Source organism: Manacus candei, unplaced genomic scaffold (genome assembly GCF_025592945.1).
Source record: "Manacus candei isolate 608988 ecotype Guabito, Panama unplaced genomic scaffold, ASM2559294v1 h1tg000014l, whole genome shotgun sequence".
In the NCBI taxonomy this organism is placed as follows: domain Eukaryota; kingdom Metazoa; phylum Chordata; class Aves; order Passeriformes; family Pipridae; genus Manacus; species Manacus candei.
In genome coordinates, this window is record NW_026138062.1 from 36,332,189 (window position 1) to 36,356,238 (window position 24,050).

General features: G+C 36.7%; 1 protein-coding gene across 1 annotated transcript in view; it reads left to right on the forward strand.

The window, feature by feature from the left end:
- MICU2 (mitochondrial calcium uptake 2) overlaps window positions 1–24,050 on the forward strand; it is a 145,462-nt gene that overhangs the window by 64,455 nt on the left and 56,957 nt on the right. The window contains exon 2 of the mRNA XM_051779137.1: window positions 13,932–14,079. Coding sequence (XP_051635097.1) covers window positions 13,932–14,079 — 148 coding nt within the window. The remainder of the gene's footprint in view (window positions 1–13,931; window positions 14,080–24,050) is intronic.

Here is a 24,050-nt window from a genome sequence, read left to right on the forward strand (position 1 = left end):
AGAATCACTTTAAAGCAGGTCATTAAAAACACTGTGAATTGCCAGAAACAAAGTCAAGCCAGTGATACCTTTTTTAATTACTTAGTATTTTTAAAGGTATGTAATGATGAGAAAGCAAGTCAAGCATGGTCTGAGAGGGAACTGTCTGCAACATCTCCTGTAGGAGGCTCCACAAAAAGAGCAAACCAACTTTATTTGATTAAAAGCTGTAAATTTAAAGAGAAAGAATTCAAGCATCTAGGGGAGGCAAAACAAAGATATTTATACACAGGTCTCCTTTGCCTTCTGAGTCCTTGCAAATGGGTCCTTGCTTTCAGCAAACTTGATGACTGAAAGACAGCAAGTTTTGCTTCTTTCCTGCTCAGTCTCAAGGAAAGTCTATCCAAAATGCCATACCCAGGCCATTTGACCCTGCTCTGACCACAATTAGAAACATCTTTGGCCTACACAAAGATTTGAGCCCTTCTGGGAACATACTATTCTATTCATGCTGTTGCAGGCTCAATGCTGAGTTAGAGCTGTTCCTTTAGATAGAGTTACCCTGGCGAGTGTGTCCTGATAGTCCGCAGGGTAGTCAAAACCTTACAGAAGTTTGCCATAAAGTGATACTGTGTGAGAGATTCATGCAACTTTACTCATCTACATTTACATGTCTTTACATACCTAACTGAGGAACCTTTCTTTAGGTCATGCTGGAATCAGTGGGAAGAAGTAGTCTCCTGCTGAGGAGCCCTGCAGTTTAGATACCAGAAATATATTCTGTTATTAACACCCCTCACAATTAATGTTTGAATTCTGGGGAAAAAAATCTATCCCAAAGATGCATTTTAAAATGTTAATCTTTAATAATAAAACCTGAATAAAATAAAACCTGATTTTCAACCATATTGCTTTTGACCCACTTTTGATACCATAACTTCAGATTGTTTCCAGGAGCTAGAGAAGAGTGGCATACATAATCATTAGACTCTGGTCTGAAGAGCTTCAGATATTACCTTAAAAACAGTTTGGCAATCCTAAAAGTGCTCTAGATGGATCAATGAGATCAGTGAAGTGTGAGAAACTTTATCAGTCGTGAGTAAAACTATGTACAGTTTAATTTAAAATGTGCAGCTGCATTTTTGCAGAAAACAAAGTGTATAACAAGCACAATGCTTATATTCAGGTTGAAGTTAAAGCATTTTTTCCAGATATCGATTTACAGCTTAAGATAATGGATTTTGGCAGTGTGCAGAGCTATTAAGTAATGTTTATTAAAACGGATAAGAAACTACTTAAGAAGTGGCCTGTAAAAGAATTTTTAAAGGACTGGTTAGTGGAATAAAGAAATAGCATTTTCTCCTAGAAAATGTCCCTGGATAAGTCATTAATGAAAAAGATTGTGGTGATGTCATCTTATTATTTAATGCAGTTTATGAACTGATATGGAAACTGCACTTAAGAACTTTTTTCACCTCTACTATGAGACTGATGTGTGTTAAACATCTATGCTGGAGAGAGAAATAATCAATTATATTTAAGTTTGCCTCAGTCACAAAACTAGCATATAATTTGACATGACCTTGACATTCCCAGGGTCTATTATCCATTGTGCAATTCTTCAGAATAGGCAATAGATGTGTGAAACTCCATGCCAAAAGTCATTAGAGTAGCTAGAAGTTTTCATGGACTCAAGGAGGTGCTGGATAAGTGCCAGAAAGTGATATAACCAAGGGTTGTTAAATACATAGAAATCACATCCAGCTCAGGATGTCCCTGAACTCAAAATAGATTAATACTGAGAGAATATTTTTATTCCTTCCTAAGCATTTGCTTATGACCAGTGCTTGAATTGATGCAGATGCACTGCTATTAGATTTTAAGTACGTCTGACACGTTCAGCTGCTCTAACCTTGCAGCCACAGACCAAAAGGAAAGAGAAAGAGTGTTGGATGAGGTGGACCTTTGGTCTGACCCAGCACAGTCATTCCTCCATTCTTCTGAGACCACCTCTGACCTAATTCAGGAAGATATTTAAATGTTTTCTAAATAGTTTCAAGACAGGACTAGACACATGCATGAGTTCATCTCTGAGCATGAGCTTAAGTATTACAGTGTATGTGTGCATTTATTTGTTTTTCTGAATAGAGATGCTTTTGAAATCTGCTGGCAAGTCAAGGCTATGGAGCACTACAGAGCCTTTGACAAAAGGGTACTAGGACACCTTTTCTGCAGTTAGAAGCAGGGTATCTGTGTAACTACTTTAAATGAATATGTCTCTTTGCAGTAAGGGGTGCCCTGGGACCCCATTTTTCGCTGCAGATGTTCCCCAAAGGCTGCCTACCTAAATGCATATGAAGGCAAGGAGAATTTGAGCTTTATGGAGCCCATGTCCTAGATGCAGTAGTGTGTGCATTTCTCTTTCATTGACTTTGAAAATGAACAAGGTGTTTCCTAAGCACAGTGAGAACAACCCTGCAACTAGTTTCTACCTATCTCTCCACTGACTTCAGTGCTACAAATCCAGAATGAATCTGGTTTTTGTGGTTGATGATTAGTGCTAGCTAGAAATGAAGTCATTAATTTGTGCTTTCAAACCATTATAGTGGTGGCTAGTGAATCTTCTCCAGCAGGGCAGGGGAAAACTAACTTGCATTATTTTTAGTTACTACTGTAAACTTTTACAAATTGGCAGTCAGACTTTGAAAGATGTACATGTACCTGAAGTCTTAAGATGTCTGAGAAGTTGTTCATTTATTGAGAGAAAAGGGTTGGGCAAAGCATTCATTTGACTCAGTCTGGGTTTTACACAATTTCATCCTTCTTGAATTAAATGCCATAGTCAAACTATTTTGCAAAAGAAGTCTGAAATAGTCTTAAAAACTTTGAAGAGGAGGAGAAGAGATGAAGTTTTAAACCTCCCAAAGAAATGTTACGGTTTGTGCTAATAGCACAGTCTGCTTCCAAGAATATGACGGATTTGATAAATGAAGCAACACTGATAACCACCAAGGTCTTGAAGAAGAAAATCAGCAGATACTTGATGACCTGCTTAAACGGTACTACAACCTCTGCAAAAGCTGTTTAAGGTGCAGCCAGGATGGCTGAAAACAACTTTATCTCTGGTACAGAGGAATGTAGCACAGAAAAGTGAATGACCTACCAGGTACGGGGTTTTCCTAGATTCAGATGCTGCAGAGAAGAAAATTGTAGTGCTGTGTTGTGACCTTGCAGTCTCACTGAAGGTGCAGCAGTGATGGGCTTTGAAGGGAGGATTGAGAAAACATACTTGAACTTTCATTATAGAAGAAAAGTTCAAAATTAGAGAATGGAATTTATAAACACTGGTAAAAAATGAAGGGTCATTGCAACTCTGCTGTAATCAGGAATACACTGGTTTTACACTCTCTAATAGCTTCAATTAAAATAAATATTTGTCAGTGTTACTTTATTCACTGAGTTTCATACTGAATTCAACTTTTAGAATAACTCTTATTGAACAGACTGAATGGAAAAGGGATCTTTTGAATTTCTCTGATGTAAATCTAACATTCTGAACAGTCATCTCCTTATGTCCCATTTAGAGGTAGTAAGACATTTGAATAAGGGAAATTCTAGATTTCTGAATTCTTGCTTCAAATATTTTGAATTGTGATTTTTTTAGAAATTAATGTTGATGAAAATGTTTAATTAGTAAATGGAAATATCAGAATTTAGATAAAACTTTCACTGTGGTTTCTACTTTTCTGAACAAGTTGCACACCAGGACTGTTTTAGCTGTTTCTTTTCATCCAGTCTTTCCATGTGTAATTTCTGTGTCAAATGGAAATGCTTTAGAAGAAAAATTCTGCATAGGTAGAAAGTTTAAAAAAATAAACAAGTCTATGAAAAATATGCCTGGTCATTGGAAAATATAGTGTGTTTTAGGACATTCAGGTTTTACACATGACATTGTCACAAGATCAGTGACTCCTACAGAAAACAAATCATTTGTTTAGAAGGGAAGTCAGCAGCTTTATGGAGAAATAAATATAATTTTACAACTTAATTACAGTATAAACATTTCTTGTGCTTGCAGTGACTTTGTTGTTATTGTTGTATTAATCTTACAGGACATATGGATATTTGTTTCAGTACCTCCTGGGACCTGCTAAATCCTCTGAGCATAGCTCTGACCACTTTTCTAAAGAGCTTAACTTGTAAGCCATTTTTCATCTGTGTGACAAACCATTTAATAAATAAAGAGAAAAGAAAAAAAAGACAGAAAGGGAAGCTTTAAAGCAATTTATTTTCTTTCCTCTATGTGTTGTTACTCTCTGATTAATTTGCCATTGTGAAAGTTTTAACTAATAGTGTTACTTCACTGAAATAAAGTGAAGAATTTCACACTTCCCAGATGCTGTTGAATGCTTTGGGAGGATTGGTGGTGGTAGTCTTTTCTATGGCAACCTTATCAGTTAACTCCCCATCACTTATGGCACCTTTTTAAGTACCAGGCTCTCCGAGAACTGAGAAGATATCTTGGTGTAACATAGCTAATAATATAATGGGGATTAAAATCTGATAGACTTTTCGTTGAGTAAAAAGTATACCCTGACATTCAGTTAAGTTTCTTTTGTTTTCAACTTGGTTGGAACCTGGAGCATATATGTCTTTTTCTCTCTCTCTTTTTTTTTTTTTTTTCAGTTTGTATGTGTCTTTATCTTAGAAAATTTTGTTATAATTTCCATACACACACACACACTTCCAGGAAGTTTTCAAGCTTCTGGGGGAATAGCTCTGTAATGGTCACATTATCACAGAAAGGAATTTTACCACTTTCTGAACATGGTTTTCCTGTCTTTCCAGCAATCTGCCACATCTAGGATTCTTAGATTTTATTTTTTTTTCCTTAAGGGAATAGTATGTTTTGAGTATTGCCTACTGTTTGGGCACTTCTTTATTTTGAACAGTGATTTTTTTGTTTGTTTTTATTTTCAGAATATTTGTAACAAATCCTTGTGTAGTTGAATGACCTCTTCTATTTTGTGGTGTTTTCATTTAATTTTTGTTGTGGGTTTGGGTATTTTTGTTTGTTTGTTTTTATTTTGGAAAAACCCCAACAAACCACAAACTATAAAATTCCTAATTCCTTTAGCAATAAATGTTTTTATGCCACTTTGCTCTATAAAGCCATCCTAACACTGCAACTGGTATGTTCACTGTTATAACGTACAGTGACCTGTAATACTACTAAATACAAGTGTGAATTAAAACAAGAGCCTTAAAGCACCACCTTGAAGATCTTGCTTTTCATAAAAAATAAATTAAGGGCTCCTGTCTCAGTTGAGCAATGGTCATCAGAACTTTCTTCCAGCAGTCATTGCATTTTTGTACTGAGTTTTCTGTATGTCAAAGCCTTCCAAAATGGAAACAATGACATTTGGATAAATTAATAACAACTACAAGTTTCTTTTAAAGTATTTGCAGACTGACTAACTAGAAGCACTCATTTACAGAAACTGGTGTCAATTAGCACACATGATTCTTGCATATTTAAGATTCTAATTTTTTTTTTTTTTAATTCTCTAATAGTGTCATTCGTAAGCCTTGTGGAGGTGTCTGGTTTGAGTTGTATTTACTCTTCCATACAGAAACATAGTTCTTAGTCCAGGATGATGAAGTCCCAGGATATTTCTGCTTTGTCTATGCTTGGCTGTGGTAGGGAAGTAGTTGTAAGTCCATAGGTTCTGCGGCTGCGCAGTTGGTTTTGATCAGTGCTGTGTTTCCCTGGTTGGCAACTGCGGCACTGCGTGTGTTTCTTGTAATGCTGTCCCAGTGTTGTGATGAAAATTCCCTGGCAAGTCCAAAGTACCTTGGTTAAAAATTACCAGAATTTGCATTTTAATTTACTAGGCACGCAGTGTGTTTCAGGGAGCAATAAAGCAATCTAAGGCTCTTCTACATCTCCTCTTATGGATGGCACCGTTCCTTCAGCCACTGCTTAAAACATTTTTGGATGTGCAAACATGTTAAGAATAGTGCTTAAACAAAATTGGTATTCTGAAATGTTGTTTCGGAATCGTGCCAGTGACAATCTTCTCTGATGACAGAGAGGCAGTTTCTTTCCCAGTGTTTCCCTTGAAGCATATGATACACTGTCTGTAAGATACCATGCTGGCGTAATGGCTTTTCAGGAATGCTTTTGGCACATTGCTGCAAACATAGGGTGTACAGAACTATTGAAATTGTATGTAATCATTGACAGAGGCACTTAGAAGCTGTTTTAAAAAACTTGTGAGACAAATTCTGGTATATTTTTGTTTGTTTGTTTGTTTTGCTTTTCTCCTCCAATTATCACTAAACTCCCTACTATCTTAATTCCCATACCATTGTATTTACCACTTCTTTCTCAGCCCTTAAATAGATTAGGTGAGCCATCTTCTTTCTAGTCTCTCTTATTCATACATGGATGTGGATATACTTAAATATACACAACCATTAAATGCTAACAGGATACATCTGTTTAATTACAAAAGAAAATGAAATCTTGAAAACTTAACCACTTCAGAGTTTATTATGCCTTTCTTGACTGTCTTTCATACTGCTGCATCAAGTCTAGCTCCCTTATCCTCGGTGTTTCTTCACTTTAAATTTCTTTTGAGCCTGTTCTGCTTACTTTGCCTATTGGAAAGTCACTTCCCCTTTTTGTCTTCTTCTCCTAATCTCAGTTTTGAACATGCATTCCTTTATGTTCTTCTGCTTAGGTCAGTCTACTGTGTCTACCATTAAACAGTTTATTTTTTCCTTTAAATTCTTTCATATAAACAGTGAATCCAGAATTAATTTGTCTTCTTGTTCAGAACAAAAACTGATCTAGCATTCAATCACTTGCTGTTAAAGCTGTTAACTTTTTCCCTGTCTGTACAGTTGTTAACAGGGCCAAGCACTACAACAGTAAAAACCTTTTAAAGCTATAAAGCATCAGGTAAATAGGTGGCACCATGCAGTTGGCATCAGTCAGACTGAAAAAATTCCCACGGTTTGAAGCTGCACTTCTCAAACTCAGGCAAATACAGTCCCATTTTGAAGGGCGTGCAGTTAAAACTGAACCCCATGTAATAAATGGGTTATCTCTTGAGGCAGTTCAGAACAGATGAAGTAGAGCTACTATCTGAGTTACTCAAACAAAGCAAGAAGTTATGTGAAAGGGCATATGGTTTCTTTCTACAGCACAAGCACGCTTAAGGGGTAAACTCCTATTAACTTAAAAATCCTAAGGATCTGCAAGCTCAGGGTAAACAAAATCAGATGGATTAGAGCCTTTCCCAGCTCCTCCTGAGAAGGTGTGCTGAGAGACACTCCATACATCATTTGAATTGAGAATGGGGAGATAAAATAAAGATATGGCAACTCAAACTTTACCAACATGTTCAGGGGAGTGCTTTCTGCCCCTCTGTTCCTCTCTCGTGAGACCCCTCCTGGAGTACTGCACCCAGCTCTGGGGCCTCCAGTGTACATGGACCTGCGGGAGTGACTCCGGTGGAAGGCCACAAGGATGATCAGTGGGCTGGAGCAACTCTGCGATGAAGCAGCCTTCCAGTACCTAAAGGGGGGCTACACAAAAGCTGGAGAGGGATTTTTAAAAGGGGCATGTGACAAGGGGTAATGGTTTCAAAGTGAAAGAGGGCAGGTTTAGATTGTGTATCAGGAAGAAGTTCTTTACTGTGAGGGTGGTGAGGCACTGGCACCTGTTTCATATAAGTTGTGGGTGCCCCATTTCTGGAGGTGTTCAAGACCCGGTTGGATGGGCATTTGAGCAACCTGGTCTCGTTGGCAGGGGGTTTGAAACTAGGTGGTGTTTAATGTCCCTTCCAACCCAATCCATTCTATATAATTCTATGATTCTATGATTTTAGAGGCAAATAGTTAAGTACCATGTATTGTTTACTCATTTGCACATAGTATCTTTCAAAAATATCTAGCTCGTCTTACTTCTAGACATAAATGTATTTGTGTCTTCACATTTTAACTGCACTTTAGTGTGCAATGATTGACTGAAAAAGGTCAGTGAGAAGTAGGTATATAACACATTTTTCACTTGAGTCCACTGACAGTTAAATACAATAGCAGTGTGATGAGCTTTCCCAGAAAGCCATTCGAACACATTTACGGGTGTGTGCCTTTGAGGCATCAGTGTGGTCCCCCTGCCGCTCCGTATGTATTTAGTACTTCTGCACCAGAGTGTTCAAGTGCTATGTCAGCCTCAGTAGGGGAATGTGTAAGTAGGGCGGTGTGATAACTTGCAAGTAGATGTGAAAATGTATGGTTTGTTAAATGAACTGATTCCCTGGCTTATTAGAGCTTGGGCACCTTATCTGCCTTCGTTATGTTCTGTTAGGAGAAATGTGGTAGCTTTCTACTTCGTTTTAAGCTTATGTTTAAAAACAAGCTGTGCCAAGGCTGAAATTTCTAGAACTAAGTGCTGAAATTAAAAACACTTATAAACTGAGACTGTTTTCTGTATTATTCTCATATTTGAGTTAATTCTCCATCTGTATGGGTTCTCATAACAGTAGAAGGTCTGCTCTGTATGCACAGTTTAGTCAGAACTCAGTGAAATACAAAGAGTGGGAGAGAAAAATTAAAACCAAAAACATCAGAGGTTTATGTACAAGTAAACTGTTCAGCTGCTGTTTCAAACATAACCCTTACTAATTAGTATCAGCACAGCAGAACTGACTGAGCAGCTATTTGAAAGAAAGAAGGGGAGTGGCAGCTGTTAGTGCATAGAAAGGGCTTCATCTGATTTTTGAGTATTTACATCAGCAGCATTAAGAGCAGCCAGATATAAGACTTTTGCATTCTGCGCTTTTCCTTATTTTGGCATTCTCTTCTCTGTCTCAAAAGTAGCTCCTGAGAAGATATTTAAGCTTTTACCCATTTCATATGTAGGCATTTCAAGACTGTTGGAATATTTAGTAATGTTGTTGTTTATTTAGTTTCACATTGCTAAACAGTCATTCAAATACTTAGAACTTATTTCCAGAGAAATAAGTTTGTATAAGTTCAGTGCTTTTTTTCCCCTGGCTTACTTTATGTCTAGGCTGGCAGTTTGGTCTGCAAGGTCAGAAAATATGACATTGAAAAATATAATACAGATCAATTTACTTCATGAGAACATTTTGGTTCTGATTTTATGTCTTTAATGTGATATTTGTTTTGTCTGGCGCATTTGATCAAGACTGGGCATAATACAAGGCTCACTTTTTTATTGTGAAAGCACAAACTACTTTTGCACATATACAAACTTTCTTAAATATTACAGTTTTAAATGTTAGCTTTCTCTAAGTCACATATTTCTATCAAATGCATTTCTTGTCAAAAGTCTTTTTACCTGTCAATTCTTGCATCATGTGAAACTTTCAAACCTTGAGTTCTGAGCATTATCCTCTGCACATTCAGCATGCATACTGGGTACATTAACATGTGCAGCGGGGTTTGAGGTCAAGTTGCGTTTTCTGTTATTTTGATCATTTTGAATTGGATTGAGTTGAAACTGAGATACAATAATGACACTAGTTAACTGTAAAGTTTTCATCCATCTTACAGAATTTGATATAGAGTTTCTAAATTCTTCTGTAGATCTAGTGTGAATTAATGGATCCAAACCTAAGGCTCCCAGGGAGCCTGCTGGCACCAACTGGATTTTAATTACATCCCACACATTGGTTTAGTTATTCTTGTAGCAGGTAAAATGAGTGGTACGAGTTAATTCTTCCAGATTAAAGAAAGGAAGAAAAAAAAAAACATTGAGCCTCTTTTCAGACAAAGAAAAAGAAATTTTAAAATAGTTTAATTTTAATTTTTCCTGAGGGAAAGGGAAAGTGAAAGAAGGTCTATAGATGGTGGAAGAAAAGATACAAAGAGGCAAAATAAGTAGATTATATGAAAAGGAATAGAGTGAAGAAAGAAAAATTATACTGGAAATATTAACTGGAAAGTGCATTCTATTTTAAAAGCATAAAAAAATAAGATGGAAAACATGAAAGCCACAAGCACATCAAAATACCAAATTCTGTGCAAAGAGAGAAAACGTCAAATGAATGAAAGGGGAAGACAGAATTTGAAATTGAAGGGAGAGGTAAGTGTATGTGCTATTTTAAGTCATTTCAGACTAATAATCAGCAGTAAATATTTGAGTTTGTACACAAGGACTTAGATTTTTAATGGGTGAAGAATTAGTGTTACCAAAAATCACATCACATTGATCAGCAGTGTTACTAAAACCACAGGTAAGGATTATTGAGGTTTTATTTATGTCACTCTTCATTTTTATTTAATGTATTTTTTAAAGAAGTTCAAAGATACAATAGACATAAGAGTTTTATTTGACTTAAGCTTGCTATTTTTTGTGCCAAAAAAATCAAAGCCAAATATTTGAATGAATTCTTTAACAGCATCTTAAATTAAGAGACCGATAAATAGATTCATTATATCAACCCGAAAATTAATTCTATGAAGTAATGTTGTTGCCCTTAGGCATTGCAGGAAGCCAAGAAGGAAAACAGAGTCTTTGGTAATGCTTGTAGATGCCACTATCTGGTCAGCCACTGATCCCATGCCGTGTCGACTGCAGAGCAAAACACTTGAATCCTTTTCAAGCCCTTTTGATGTCATTCAATTCTAATTTACCATCAACTATCATAGCTTTGCCATGGACATTGTGAAATTGGCATTGGAGGCTTCACATAAAACCATAAAGGCAACTAAATTCCACGTTAAAGCTGAAACTTCATTCTCAGTTCACATGGTTGTGGGGATGCTGTGGAGCACGTGGGAACACGCAGCATTTGGAGACCTGGTTGGACCCACACACAGTATAACAAGTTAAGAATGGAATTTCAGCCCAAGCCTTACCGTTCATGCCACATAGATAACCCTTTGTGGTTTGATTTCTTCTTGTATGGCGCTGTTAAAGACAGAAATAAACCCAAGTCAATCTCAGGGTTATTTTAAATTATGCTTACAAGAATCTTGTAGGAGCCATAGTAATAGATTCTTCTCATCCATTGCCTCTCCAAAATTTGAATTTTTGTATCCAACTTGCTTTGAATTTCCGCTGTTGGAAACCGCTGAGATGTTAGATTACAGATACCTTAATATGTGAAGTTCAGCCTTAGATACATAATTGTTTCCTGCAGTATACTTGCCTTTACTCGAAAGTCATTTTGTGGAATACAATTAGAGAGGAAAACTCTGTGTTTTGCCCAATACATGCATTTTTATGAGCAAAATGAGCTTTGACAGTGTTTTTAGAAATGTCAGGAATGTCAAATATTTTTTATCTGACGGCCTCTTTGGATGACTCAGGAAAAAGTACTTGGAAATTAGTCAGGATTTAATTGAAGTGGGAAGGATACTGAATTGTTGAGAGAGCTTGCTCTTCTATACACACTTTAGATTGGTACTTCAAAGGAAGATCAATCTTATGTGATTGAATCAGCCTTTTCTTCAAAATGCAATTTTTATTTAATCTTTGTTTAGGCATTTGGAATAGTGATTAGAATAGTTATTCACTCATTTATCTCTTCTCGGAACAAATGGGAGTTTTGCTTCTTATCTTTTTTCAAAACTTTAGAGCTCTCTACTTCTTCCCATGTATTTCCATCGTTTACCAATTGTCGTTGGTGGGTCTGGCATCCCTGCTTTGCTGAAGCCTTGGAGACATTTGTATCGGTGAAGAAAACAACAGTGAAGGAGAGGGAGGGATGCAGCTTTTAAAAGAGTTTGTAGCTGTTCTAGCTGAGCTTGTGCTCATGTCCAGAGGGGTCAGAGTGCTCTTTGCAGATGCCGAGTTTCTCACACAGTGACAGGATGTCAGGAATTTTGCAAGAGCTTTTAAAATTAAGTAGGAGATGGCACAGCTGCCACATTTCATCCTGTAAGGTTTTCTTTTCTTATTTGTGCTAGTATTTGAAGCTGACTTTCATGAGAAGTTACCCAAGGCTGTTTTGCAAATCAGGGATTCTGGTTTCACAAAAAGAAAAGGTTTGATGAATCCACAGTCACACGTGATTGTAATTCTGATGGGAGTACATTCTTTTTGAAATACAAGGCACTCTTCAGAGTTAATAGGTGAATTTGTACCTATCAATTTCAGTTAAAATCGTGGATTGCTGAAATTCAGTGCTTTGATATCAGTAACAAGTTTAGCTTTAGACAGTATTCAGAAAATGCTGCAAGACTTAAAAAACTTGAAAACCCAGTTGGTTTGAAGATGTTGTAGGATTAGCTTTTTACTTCTTGTCTGAACTTTTTTATTTTGTATTTGTGCAGAAAGATTGCTTTTCATTCCATAATTTTAGTTAAAGGACAACTGTGAAGCAATTTTCCATTTTCTTTTTAAATTTGCCATCAGGCAAAAATTGCTCATGTTACTCTGAGAAGGAGATGATTTTAATAAGAATGTTGCATGTTAATACCCAGCAGCTATGAACTATTCATTTGATATTTGCAGCGTTTGTTAAGTCTTGTTAACTAAGCAATTACAGAGTCACTTGTCCCTCAAAGTTTTAAAAAGAATAAATCTAAAGTTCCTGCTACATTAGACTTATTTTTCAGCAGTGTTTTCCAGAACACACAGGTCTGAACAACAGCATTGCGCTTGTGTTCTAGGCCATGATGAAACTCCATACTGTGTAAGAAGCTTAAGACGGTGACTGTAGTACGAAATGGTTCTATCTAAACCAAAGGAAATCTTGGCTTCAGATACTTAGAAGTAGCCCTCATTTTCCTGGCGTATCAGAGTATGGCTGTTTTATATCTTAATTGTGAGTATTTGGGGGTTTTTCTTGTTGTTGGTTCTCTCTCCCCCTTCACTGAAACCCAAGGTTTCAGGGAAATAAACGTGCTACAAGGGGAAACTAAAATTGACTATCACAAGGTGCTTGTATCCTATCATGCAGTGAAGTATTTTGACAAGTCCTTAATGCTAACACAGGGGTGCCAGGCATGGGATTAAATGGCAAGTTGAAGCCTTCACAGAATTATAATTAAGTATAATATATTATGATAGTTGTTGTTCCACGATTAATGTTCAAATACACACAGTGTGTGTTCTGACTTTTAGAGTTTCTTGTTTTCCTGTTTCCTGTTGTCAGTTACTATCTCTGAAATCCTAAAATGTAAACATCTCTGTTTCACTGTGTCTGTGTCCTCTTGCTGCCAGTAAGTGCTGTTACTACTTGTAGAGCTGTCAACTTGAATGATTTTGATCCTGAGTCTCTCAATATTTAAGGGTGGAGTTGGAAGGTTTCTGTTTGCTTGACTAGTTGAATCTTTGGGTTTAGTGATATGATCTTTGGCTCTTTTGTTGGTATTTTCATTGCTTTTCCCGTTTTTCTGACTTCTCTCAAAGACAGTCCCATATTTAAACTAGAACATCATTATTCTCCCATTTTAGGAGTTGCTTCACAACTTGATAATTAACTTCAGGAATGGATCATTTGCACAAAAACAGAGCACATTTCAGCCTTTGCTGAGCTAGTCACTAACCTGAAAAAATACTATTTGCTCTTTGGTGGGTTTAGTTTTTTAGTTGAGTTAGTGAGCTGAATTTGTCTCAGCAAGAGTCCAAGTAGCGGAGCTGGCAAACAAGGAGGAACAGGACCATATAGCCAAGAGCAGGGAAGTGGGAAGCAGAGGGACTCTTTGGTGACAGCAAGCCATTAATTTGGCTCAGCTGTGTTGTTAAAGCATGCTCTCAATGAAGCCAAAAAATACTTTGTATGTCGTATAAGTATGCCATTCATTAAGACTGTGTCATAAAAGCTTTAATTCCTGGTAGCCTCTTGTTGTGGCTACCCACAAAATATTGAGTTTAATCAAGATTGGGTATAGGATTCTTTCTATTTACAGCTTTGGTCTACAAATGCAACAACCTTTCTGCATGGATTTTTTTTCTTTTTCAGAAGGAAGATGTCATTCATGCAGAAGTGGATGAAAGGCTGTCTCTTCGAAAGCACCGCTTCATGCATTTTGCATCATTGGAATATGAAGGAGAATATTACATGACACCAAGAGATTTCTTGTTCTCAGTAATGTTTGATCAAGTTGAACGTAAGTTGTTTTGTCGTCATTGTATTTGTGAAGGAAAAGAAACTTGTAGGTTCCCTTGGAGATGTAATTTGCAAGTCACTGGGATAAAGTCCTCTGTCTTACGTAAATCACCAGAAGCCAATTTATAAATGTTGCCCATATGAATTCTCACAGACATCACTACCCTTTTCACAAGCAAAGTAGGCTGATGATTTAGAAATCTGGTGACTTGATGATGACATTTCTACATAATTTACGTGTCTGATCAGTATGTAGTTCCTCAGTTACTTACATGCCACAGAAAATAGAATGAGTTATCTGTCTATCCACTTCACCAGTACTGTGAAAAGGCCACTCTGTGACCTTTTTTCTTAGAAGAAACAGTGATGGGAGTGAGTTGAATGAGAGTAATGAAGCACGGAGTTCAATTCTAGGTTTTTGGTTTCAAATCTCCTTTGGTTTATACAAAACCTAGTTAAGAACAAACCAAAATTGCATGCGTATTTTTAAAAAAGTACTCTTAAAAGCATGCTTTCTGAAAAGATAGGAACAGCACACAACTAAAAAGTGCACATGTTATTATCCTCCTTTTTTCCTGGTTTTCTGTCCTCATTAAGTCTGCCCCATTCCTTAAGCTTCTTTCGTCTTTCTATCTTTTCTCTTATTTCCATAATAATCTTTTTTAAATTATATATGGGGTTTTTTTTCTCCTCAGAAATTTTGGGATTTACAGTTTTTCCAAGATTTTATTTGTTTGTTTGTTTAGAAAGGTTTAAGTTCTCCAAGTTCTAGAGAGGATTGTCACTTAGAGGACAAATATTCTATTAGTAAATTTGCTGAGGGAAAGAGGGAGAAATCTCAGCTTTAGTAATTGTTTGCTGCAATCTGCACATACCAATCAGAAAGCAGGTTGTTTAGCAAAAGCCATTCATACTCTGGGATGCTCTGCCCACCTACCAGCAAATGTCATAGTGACTTGGGGGTATTAAACAGGAAATGCAGAAGGGAATTCAAGGTACTGTGGAAAGGCTTGAGAGACAGGGAGAAAGAAGGAGACCTGAGTGCACTTTGAGTCAAGCATATGAAAAACCTAGGACAGAACAAAGTTCACTGAGCTTCAAGTGGTCAAAGAATAGGACACAAGTATCTGTAATAAAAGAAGTTTTCCTGTGTCTGCCAAAAATCTATAGATGATAAGGATACATGGATTCACTGCTGACATACAGCTTCTAATATTACACGAAGCTGAATATAAATCCTTAGAAGGACTTTATGACCTTGAAAGTTATGAAGATTTTCAGAATACCCTACTTTTTAATGTATGGGTGTTAGAGTTCTTTCCCCTTCAAAACTTAAATCATGAAGTTAAAAACCTAGAAGGGATTTTATTTTGAGTTTTCCAATATGAAAGACAGTGAACAGAGAAATTTTTAGGTTTGAAGGTGTAGATTTCAGAAAGTTATCTCTGAAAACAAGGTTGGACAAATAAGTGTTTTCCAGTCTTAGCAGTTTATACATATTAACTGGTTACTCCAACTATAATAGCACACATGCAGGTTTTTAATGAAGTGGTGTCTGGTAATATTTGTTTGTAATGCAGCCAAGTTAATTTCAGTTGCTTTGCTAATATGAGTAGGAAACAGCATTAAACAGAAATTAATAAATAATGACAAGAAAAAAAGTCTTTACAGTAATGCGTATTTAGCATTTCAAATTGAGGTCAGGCTTACAGCAATAGCATCATAGATGATCAATAGAAAAGTGTTAATGCTTGTATCTAATGCTCCTAAACATTTTTTTAAACATCATTGGTGTGGATTCTTTGGCCAGCAGCATAAACACAATGGTAAGCAGTTCTCTTGAAGTCATATTGCTTGGGATTTCAGGTTTTCATGTAACTGCAAACAGACATAGAATTTGATAGCAGAGGAAAATGGCATTTGCAGTATTTTAAAGGCAGTGGTTTGTTCGTTGTGTTTGGAAGAGTTTCATATGAGGGTAATAAACAGACCTATCTCAAGTGTCTGTCCTGGTGTATTCAGAGTAGACCAAGATAGTGAACTTCATAGTGAAGCAGCCATTATTTTTGGAAACTTTCTGCTTATATGATAAAAATATTTTTCTTTCACTCTGAACAGTGCCTGTAGAAAGGAAAACAGGCATGCCACCACTTATCCTAGAAAGCCCTTCACTTACTGCATACTTAGGTGCAATTTTACCATGTGATCCTGCATACAATTGGTGAGTCTTATAACGCTGAACTTCAAGCTGTAATGATTTGGTTATTCTCTACCTATTTTTGATTAATTGCTAATAAGTAAAAAAAAAAAAAAAAAAACTCCCAGAAAAATTTGAAGCACTTTGGCAGTAAACATTTGGTTTCATTAATACTTACTTGGAGTTTGTCAATGCTGTTTATAGTAATGTGAAGAGCTTGGGACTGTTCTGAAGTTTTGTTTCAGCTGTCTTTTTTTACAGACAATATGCAGAAACATATGACCAGCCTCACAAGCAATTTAGTTGTGTACACCAAAAAAATATTACTGAGGTTGATCACGACATTCTGTTGCTTTTTTCTGTTCAGAGATAAACACTCCCAAAAGGGAAAAAGGCAAGCAAAAAGGGGGATGAGAAACAGTTATGGGTTTGAGAATAGGGGTTCTTGGCCAAAAACCTTGTTGTTTTTTTCCTCATGAGTAGCTGTCATTGGAGAATTACTTTGAAATCTCCTGATAGTTTTTAAACATAATTGAATTTAGTAGAAAGTAAATGTGGTATTGTGCAAAACAGATGAGTTGGTGCTAGATCAAAAGTGTTGGCATTAGAAAATACAAAAATATTTTAGCTATGTCTAAATTGTCAAGTGAATTCTTGTACACAGTTGGGTGGAATTTATTTCTGAAGCAAAAATCTTAGGCGTGCCTTTTGACAAGGTTGCAAAACATGCAATAAATTTTGATTTATTATAGAACACTTGACCAGATAAGAAAACAGATGAACTGTACTGCAAATATATCAACTGTCATTCAACCAAAGTGGTCTTGAACCCTATTTGATAGACCTTGGTCCACTACCTCTGCTCATTTTTTTCCTGGTGCATGGGTTTCTCTATTACTCATTTCCTTTAAGGTAGGCCAAAAGTTGTGAAATATTGGCATTCCTCTTGATTAAATCACACCTTCAAAGTTATTTACTGACAGAGTGATAATGAAGAAAAATATTTACAGTACTGCCATCTAAGGAGTGAGCTGATAACAAGTGCAATGTCCTGACAGACTTATTTTGTTCTGCATATTGACAAAGCAAAGAGCTCTATAAAGGAGTAAAGACACTGTCCAAAAAAAACTTGCTTGCATTTAGAGGCAGTGTTTCACACTGAGTTACTTTCTAAATATTTGACTAATTCTACTGCTGTTAGTTATTTCATGGAAGGAAGCAGCCACCTCTTTATAAACTGTGGCAAACTGTAAATGAGATGTGGTAGCGTGGCACAGCATTTGTGCCAGTACCAAACACCTACAACAGCATTTTGTACTAGTTAGTGCAGTCCATACTAAATGCACCATCGGGATTTTTGGATTCATGGCTATGTGCCATGTAATCTTGTGTTAAAACAATGTTACCACAGGGATGTGTGGCAAACCATTGCAAAACCAACCAAGTTCTTCTGGGTAGTCTGTGGGATGTTCCTGTAAACCGTCATACCTGATGCAATGATAGTTTAATGTAAAAGTGTTCTCTGTTACTCTTGTTATTGCGATGTAAAAATATTTCACAAAGTGTAGTAATATCTAATAAGAATACTATGAATTTGTGTTGCATCAGAAATTCTAGCATTTTTAAGGTAACAGGTATGGTAAGGATAAGACTCAGCTGACTTACACTGAATTTTCATTGCAATGCAGGAGTACTTTTGAGAGACCATTCATGTAAAACTTGTGTCTTAAGCAGCTGTGCATATTTAGGTTCATATTCCAGATTAGACAGCTAGTGTTAGAACTTCTCCATGGAAATACCATCTCTGATGTATTGTTGTTGTAGAATATATAAGAAAATCTGTGTTAATTTTTGAAAAGAACTACAAGTTCAAGAGTCCTTCAGAAAATGAAGATTTTGCAGTACATTGGATCCGAATGCTGTTTATGTTCATTTTTTTCTGGAGAAGATTATTCTTTTTCCAAGTAGAAGACAACCCTTCAGATTAGCTCATCTGATAATAATTGATACCTCGTAAATAAAGATCTTGATCTGTCTGTATAAACTCAGTCCAGATTTAATGTATCACAGCATCTTCACTCATTCAGCTGCAGTAAAACAGATTTTCCTATGTTCTACAGCACCAGGGTGCCAGAGGCAGTATTTCCATGGCAGAGTCCTAACTGTCAGTGGGTATCAGTGTGTTGCAAGTTTGCTGGGAGAATTTGTTCTAGTTGATTAAGCTTTTTGTGAAAACATGGTTGGTGCAAAGTTGTGGTATGTTTGCAGGCCTGATATGATGTGTGGCTTCATGTTGTCACAGCATCAGCATGGTCATGACTGTGAGCAAATCTGAGGAAAGGATATAGTTCAAGGCTGCAGTGGCTAGAAAATTGAGTTCTCCATTGTCCTTAGTTGAGGACAATGCTGGTGCAGTTGGTGGTGTTTGGAGAGCCAAGAGGGACCAATCAGTAGATTAGCATTTCAGAACAAACTGAGTCAGTCTTTTTATTTCTGGATCTTGAATTTTTTGCTTCTAGTGGGAGTTCAGATGCCTATATTTCATTGTCTTCATTTTGACCTGAATTTTTTATGTAATAACTAATCAGACTGATATGAGCTGTGCATCAGTGTCAGATCTAAAATCTAGGATTCAGAGTCAAAGAATAAGATTTAAGCTTGTCTAAGTGGTGAAGCTCCATATGGGAAGTGAGGATTGACATTTTATACAGGGAGCCATTGATACTGCTGGGAACTGAATTCAATCCTCTTGAATTGCTAATGTGCTAACAAAGAAATTGTTTTCTTTCTCTTTCTGCATTTAGTGTTTTTTCACTGCAGATATGTTGTTGCACAAATCCTCCAAATACATTAGAGAGCTCTGCAAGCTGGGGTATGCAGGACAGAAATGACCCTTTGCCTAGTGCTAGATGGAAGGTAAAGTGAAGCTAAACCAAAGAGGCAACATGATGGTTTAAGGTCATTATATGAATCTCTTCTGAATTTTAGAAAATTTTAAAAAATAAGTCATTTCTAGCCAAAGCTTCTTAGTCATCGTTGTTTATTCATTTCTTAAAGTGGTATTATGAGGGAAGAAAAATAATGTTTCTGTTAAGGGATTTGCAGACACAAGCAACGATAAACATTTATTGCTGAAAATTTCTGCTTGTAACCATTCCATACTGTGAATTTTTCATCTTCAACTATCCTTCATCACCCAAATAGCATTCCTATCACAACCCTATGAAAGTCTTCAAATTAACATATTGTATACATATGAGCTTTCACTTTCCCTTAAGTGTGCAAATACAACATTAAAATTGATGTTCTGGATAAAATGTACCTCAGACAATTGTTGGTAAATAGATAAGCTGAATAAGAGTTTTTTTGTTTCTCCTTTTGTCCTCAGGAATAGCACGTTTACACTGATAACTTAGTTACACAGGCTGTGTGACGCAACACTGATGGTCTTCATGGGATTGGTTTATCTAAAAATAAATTTGGCAGTAAATAGTTTTTTATCTAGAAATATGTCCGAAATTCCTGTAATCTTAATAATGTGCATTTATGTCTGGACATAAGCTTTGTTGCGAAATCAAAATAAGCACTAATGCATTTTTATAGTGATTGCATCACAAGGTACTATGTAACAGTATCAGAGATGGGATTCTTGAGGGGAAATGGAGTCTTGCTCACCACAGCATTCAAGCCAGGCTGCTTTTTTGGTGTATTAACCACTGGCCACTCACCAACTTATTTGTTTGCTCCCATTTCTCAGAAAAATTTATTAGGTTGAGAAAAATAGCAGACGATAAATAGCTGCAAGAGGAGCTGCCCTGAGAGCAGAGGTGTTAGGCGAGAGCTGCCTTCCAGCGTGATAGCCCCTGCAGCTGCACCAGCAAGGAGCCATGCATGGTCTGGTGGGAGAGCAGGAGAAAGGATTGAGCAGTGGTGTGTTCAGTGGAAAGGAAACCATGGAGAAAAATCATTTAAGAAGCATGTTTTAGCATATCATTGCACAGGGGAAAGATGTCCTTTTTCTTTCTCCAGTTGCATTTCCATGCCTTCAATGATGTTTTGAGACAGTGCTGAAGGTACCTGAGATACATTCCTTGTACAGTCAAATAGGAGAATACATTTTTGATCCTTAAAATTATACTGACATTGTATTAATTGCATTCCTATTTTTGTGGTTATGTCCGTGGGCAACCACAGCAAGGTTACAATAAGCTTGTTGCTTTGTTGTGACTGATTCCTATTTTTCCCTTTGTGGCATTGCTGACTGGCTGAAGAGTGATGCAGAATCAGTTCTTATCTCGACTGACTGCAGTGTGTACTGATTAGGTAAAAACTTTGGCAAAATGTTCTGTTTTGAACATTACTAGCTATTTTGCTTTCTGAAAAACAGTTGTCAATGAGAAGATATATTACAGCTTCTCAGTGAATGAAAGACATTTTTAAAAACTCACCCCAAAAATAGTAAATATAGTAAATAGTAAATATAGCCTGATAGTAAAACTGATCAGGCTTCAGCAGAGTTGAGAGCAAGAGGCAAGCAGTCTCACTGCACATCTTGAAGGATTTAGTTATTTAAAGTGTGAAAGTTATTGGTTATTTAATGGCATCTGAATGGAAAACAGGTTTCTTGAAACAAATGAAAATGTGTTGTGCACATACAGAATACTTGTAGTGCAAGTAATGGAAAGATCTGGTTATTAATAACAGGAGTCTGCTTGTTGTATAAACATCATCTGCCTTAGAATTTCAGAAGTCTTGCAACAGTTTCTGCCTTAGTGAAGTATTTCAGTTTTGTGACATACAACTATAATATTTAAAATACCTAGCAGAGAAGTAACTTTTTTAATACATATGGGCAAATTTCAAGAGCTCATACAATCATTCTTGGTCTCTGAATATTTTTCCTATTTGTAAAGATGTTTTTATTTTTGTAGAACTCCACACACCATTTCAACTACTTTTATAACATACTGTCAACATATCACAGAAAATATCTCTGGGATTTGTTCTGCCATGGGTTCTAAATACTTTTTGACAGATTACTTCAGTTTGTTTTTTTTAATAAATTCAGTGGAACTTAATCAGTTCTGAAACATCCTGCTTAGCTAACAATTAAGTCTTAACAGATGTAGCGTGAAAATCAGACTCAGTGGATTTTTTTCACTCTTAAATATATTTTAATTTCTTGCAACATATATTCTTAACATAGACAGCTATTGGTTTGTACCTGAGAAGTACAATCTGTTTTTAAAATTCCTTGGTTTGCATTCAGATATTTAAGAACTGATGAGGATCTGGCAGAGCCGTGGTGGAGGATAGCAGGTGCCAGGAGTGCAGGTCAGGTTCCTGCCAAAATGTAGCATGAGTTCTAGCCTCACATTTCCAGTTGTTTGTAACTCTTTTGGTAGCAATGGTTCTGTGCTTTTCCTTAGGCCAATGCTGAATTTTTATTATATTAGTCATATGATTTATCGTTTTTTGGGTAATCTTGATATAGGCTATTTTTTCCCCTGCTTGTTCTCATAAGAAATGTTACAAATGTCTAAGGCAGAACCATGGAGTATCAATCACTTTCCTTCCAGGGAATAGCAACAGGCAAGGTGTGCAGCCTGCTTTGTAGGTGAGAGGAGCTGTCCTTACTTGCCAAACAGCTGGGTCTCCAGGGGCACCTTTGAGAAGTTCCATTGCTCCCTGTTTGGAAAACACTGGCATCGATTCCCTAAGGGAGAAACCAGCCAGGTTATGCTCTGTTTTTCACTCCACAGCCTTGCACCTGCAGTGGGTTATAGCACAGATCGTGCTCAGTAGCCTTTCTCATTTGCTGTGAAACAAAAGCAAATACTGAGTTCAAAGACTTTTTTCCATGTGTAAAACACACGGATTCCTCTTGTAAAGCCACCTGCTTATATGGCAGTGCCCTCCCTTGGGCTTACCAGCTTCGCTATTGCAGAGGAGAATACAGATGAGAACCAACTGTTAGTAATCAAATCAATCTTCCAGTGTTGTCTGGTCCATCAGAGAGCTTGAGTCCTCACACACATAATGCTGGCAAGCACCTGGTCATTCTGCTGGCTGTGTCTTTATTTAAATATCTTTCTTCTCAGACCTGGAAAAGGCTGAAAGTGTAAGGATTTTTCAGATATAGCTAACGGAAGATGCAGCATATTCCAACAAATCCTGCCTTGGTTCTTACCAGACAAAAAGCAGTTCAACTTTTCTACTAGATCCAAATGCATCCTACTTGGCCATTCTTGGTTTTTCTAGCTGCTTTTTTCAGCTGATCAGTATACATAAAATGTCAGTGTCCAGGGACTTTGTTCACCAAGAGCTGCGACCTTACCTGGCTTAATAAAAATTTAAAAATGGGCTTCTTGCATGGAATTTAAATAGAACACATTGCCAAGGCAGCTACCTTTTGCTGTTGTTTAGTTTGTTTCAGTTGTTTTTCAGAAGAGCTAATGTTTGAAGTCTTCAAAATGATACAGCTCTTTTTCTCAGGCATCAGCCCTCTTTTCAAGTCTTGAATGTGTGTCCTTTGTGCCAATACCTCTAATACGACTGGAATGACTGAGACAGTAAAATCTTTCTGCTGCATTGGTATTGGCAAGTGCTTAGTAAGCTGTGTATCCCACCAGAGAAACTACCAGTTCCAGAAAAGAGAGGACTTTTCTCTTTTTTTGTTCCTTTCCAAATGTTTTTTTCTTTCATTTTTGTTTCTCCTGGGGAAGGGGTGTGCATATGTGTGTGTGTCACCCACACCCTGACGATAGCAATTATTTCTTCTCTGTGGATTTGTTGGTGTAGAGAATGTGAGAGCTTACTTCTGTTTCACTGTCAGTGTCTTGGGAGAAAATACAAGACCTAATGCTCAAAAATTTCATCTGCTTTTCTGGCTTTCTTCAAGTTGGCTAAAGAGAAACATTTTTTGTGATATGTATGGTGGTAAAGGCAGTCTCTGCTGCTGAAAAAGTAAGAGGGGCTTTTAAACCAGTATGGTCATTTTAAAAGTACAGTGGGCAACATAAATGACTCTACACTTTCACTAGAAGAAAGCTGTCTATTGTTTGCTTTTCATTGCACCAACTCTGAGAATTGTAAAAAGCCTACTTAAAATTTGATTCACGTTTCATTTCAATCTCTTTCCTCTGCAGCTAAAATAAATGCTCATTTCAAGAGGACAATTGCTATTACTTATGTCCAGTATTGCTGTAAAAAGGAAAAAGGATATCTGCTTAGTCGTACCACTGTAAGAACACTTTTATTTATTGCCACAGCTCACCTAAGTTAACATGTAATATTTTGTAATATATTTTTATGGATTTATATTCTCTGCTAGGGAGATACTTCACAGCTTAGGACTTGTCTTTAGCATTTCACAGTGTGTCAAAATTTATCATATATATTCTAAAAATCAGCTCCTATTTTAGCAGTTTACAAACTTAAAATATAGACCTCTTACACATTTTTTTCATACTCAATTTAAAATCATTTTTAACCACTGCTTAAATTGGAAAACAGTGACACAACATCTCTGCTGTTGCTTAAAAACTCTTCTGACATCAAACCTAAAATCAGTCACTATCTGTTTAAACCCTCTTACTCTCATGCTAACATTTCCCATTACCTAAAATAGTGGGTTTTTTTTCCTTTGGAACCTTAGTCCTGTGATACATTATAGGTAATTAATTTACCACTCAGCACTGGACTTGTTAAGTTAAGCAAACCTGAGTTTATTTTTACCTCCTCTGACTGGGTGAGACCATCCATTCCACTGCTGC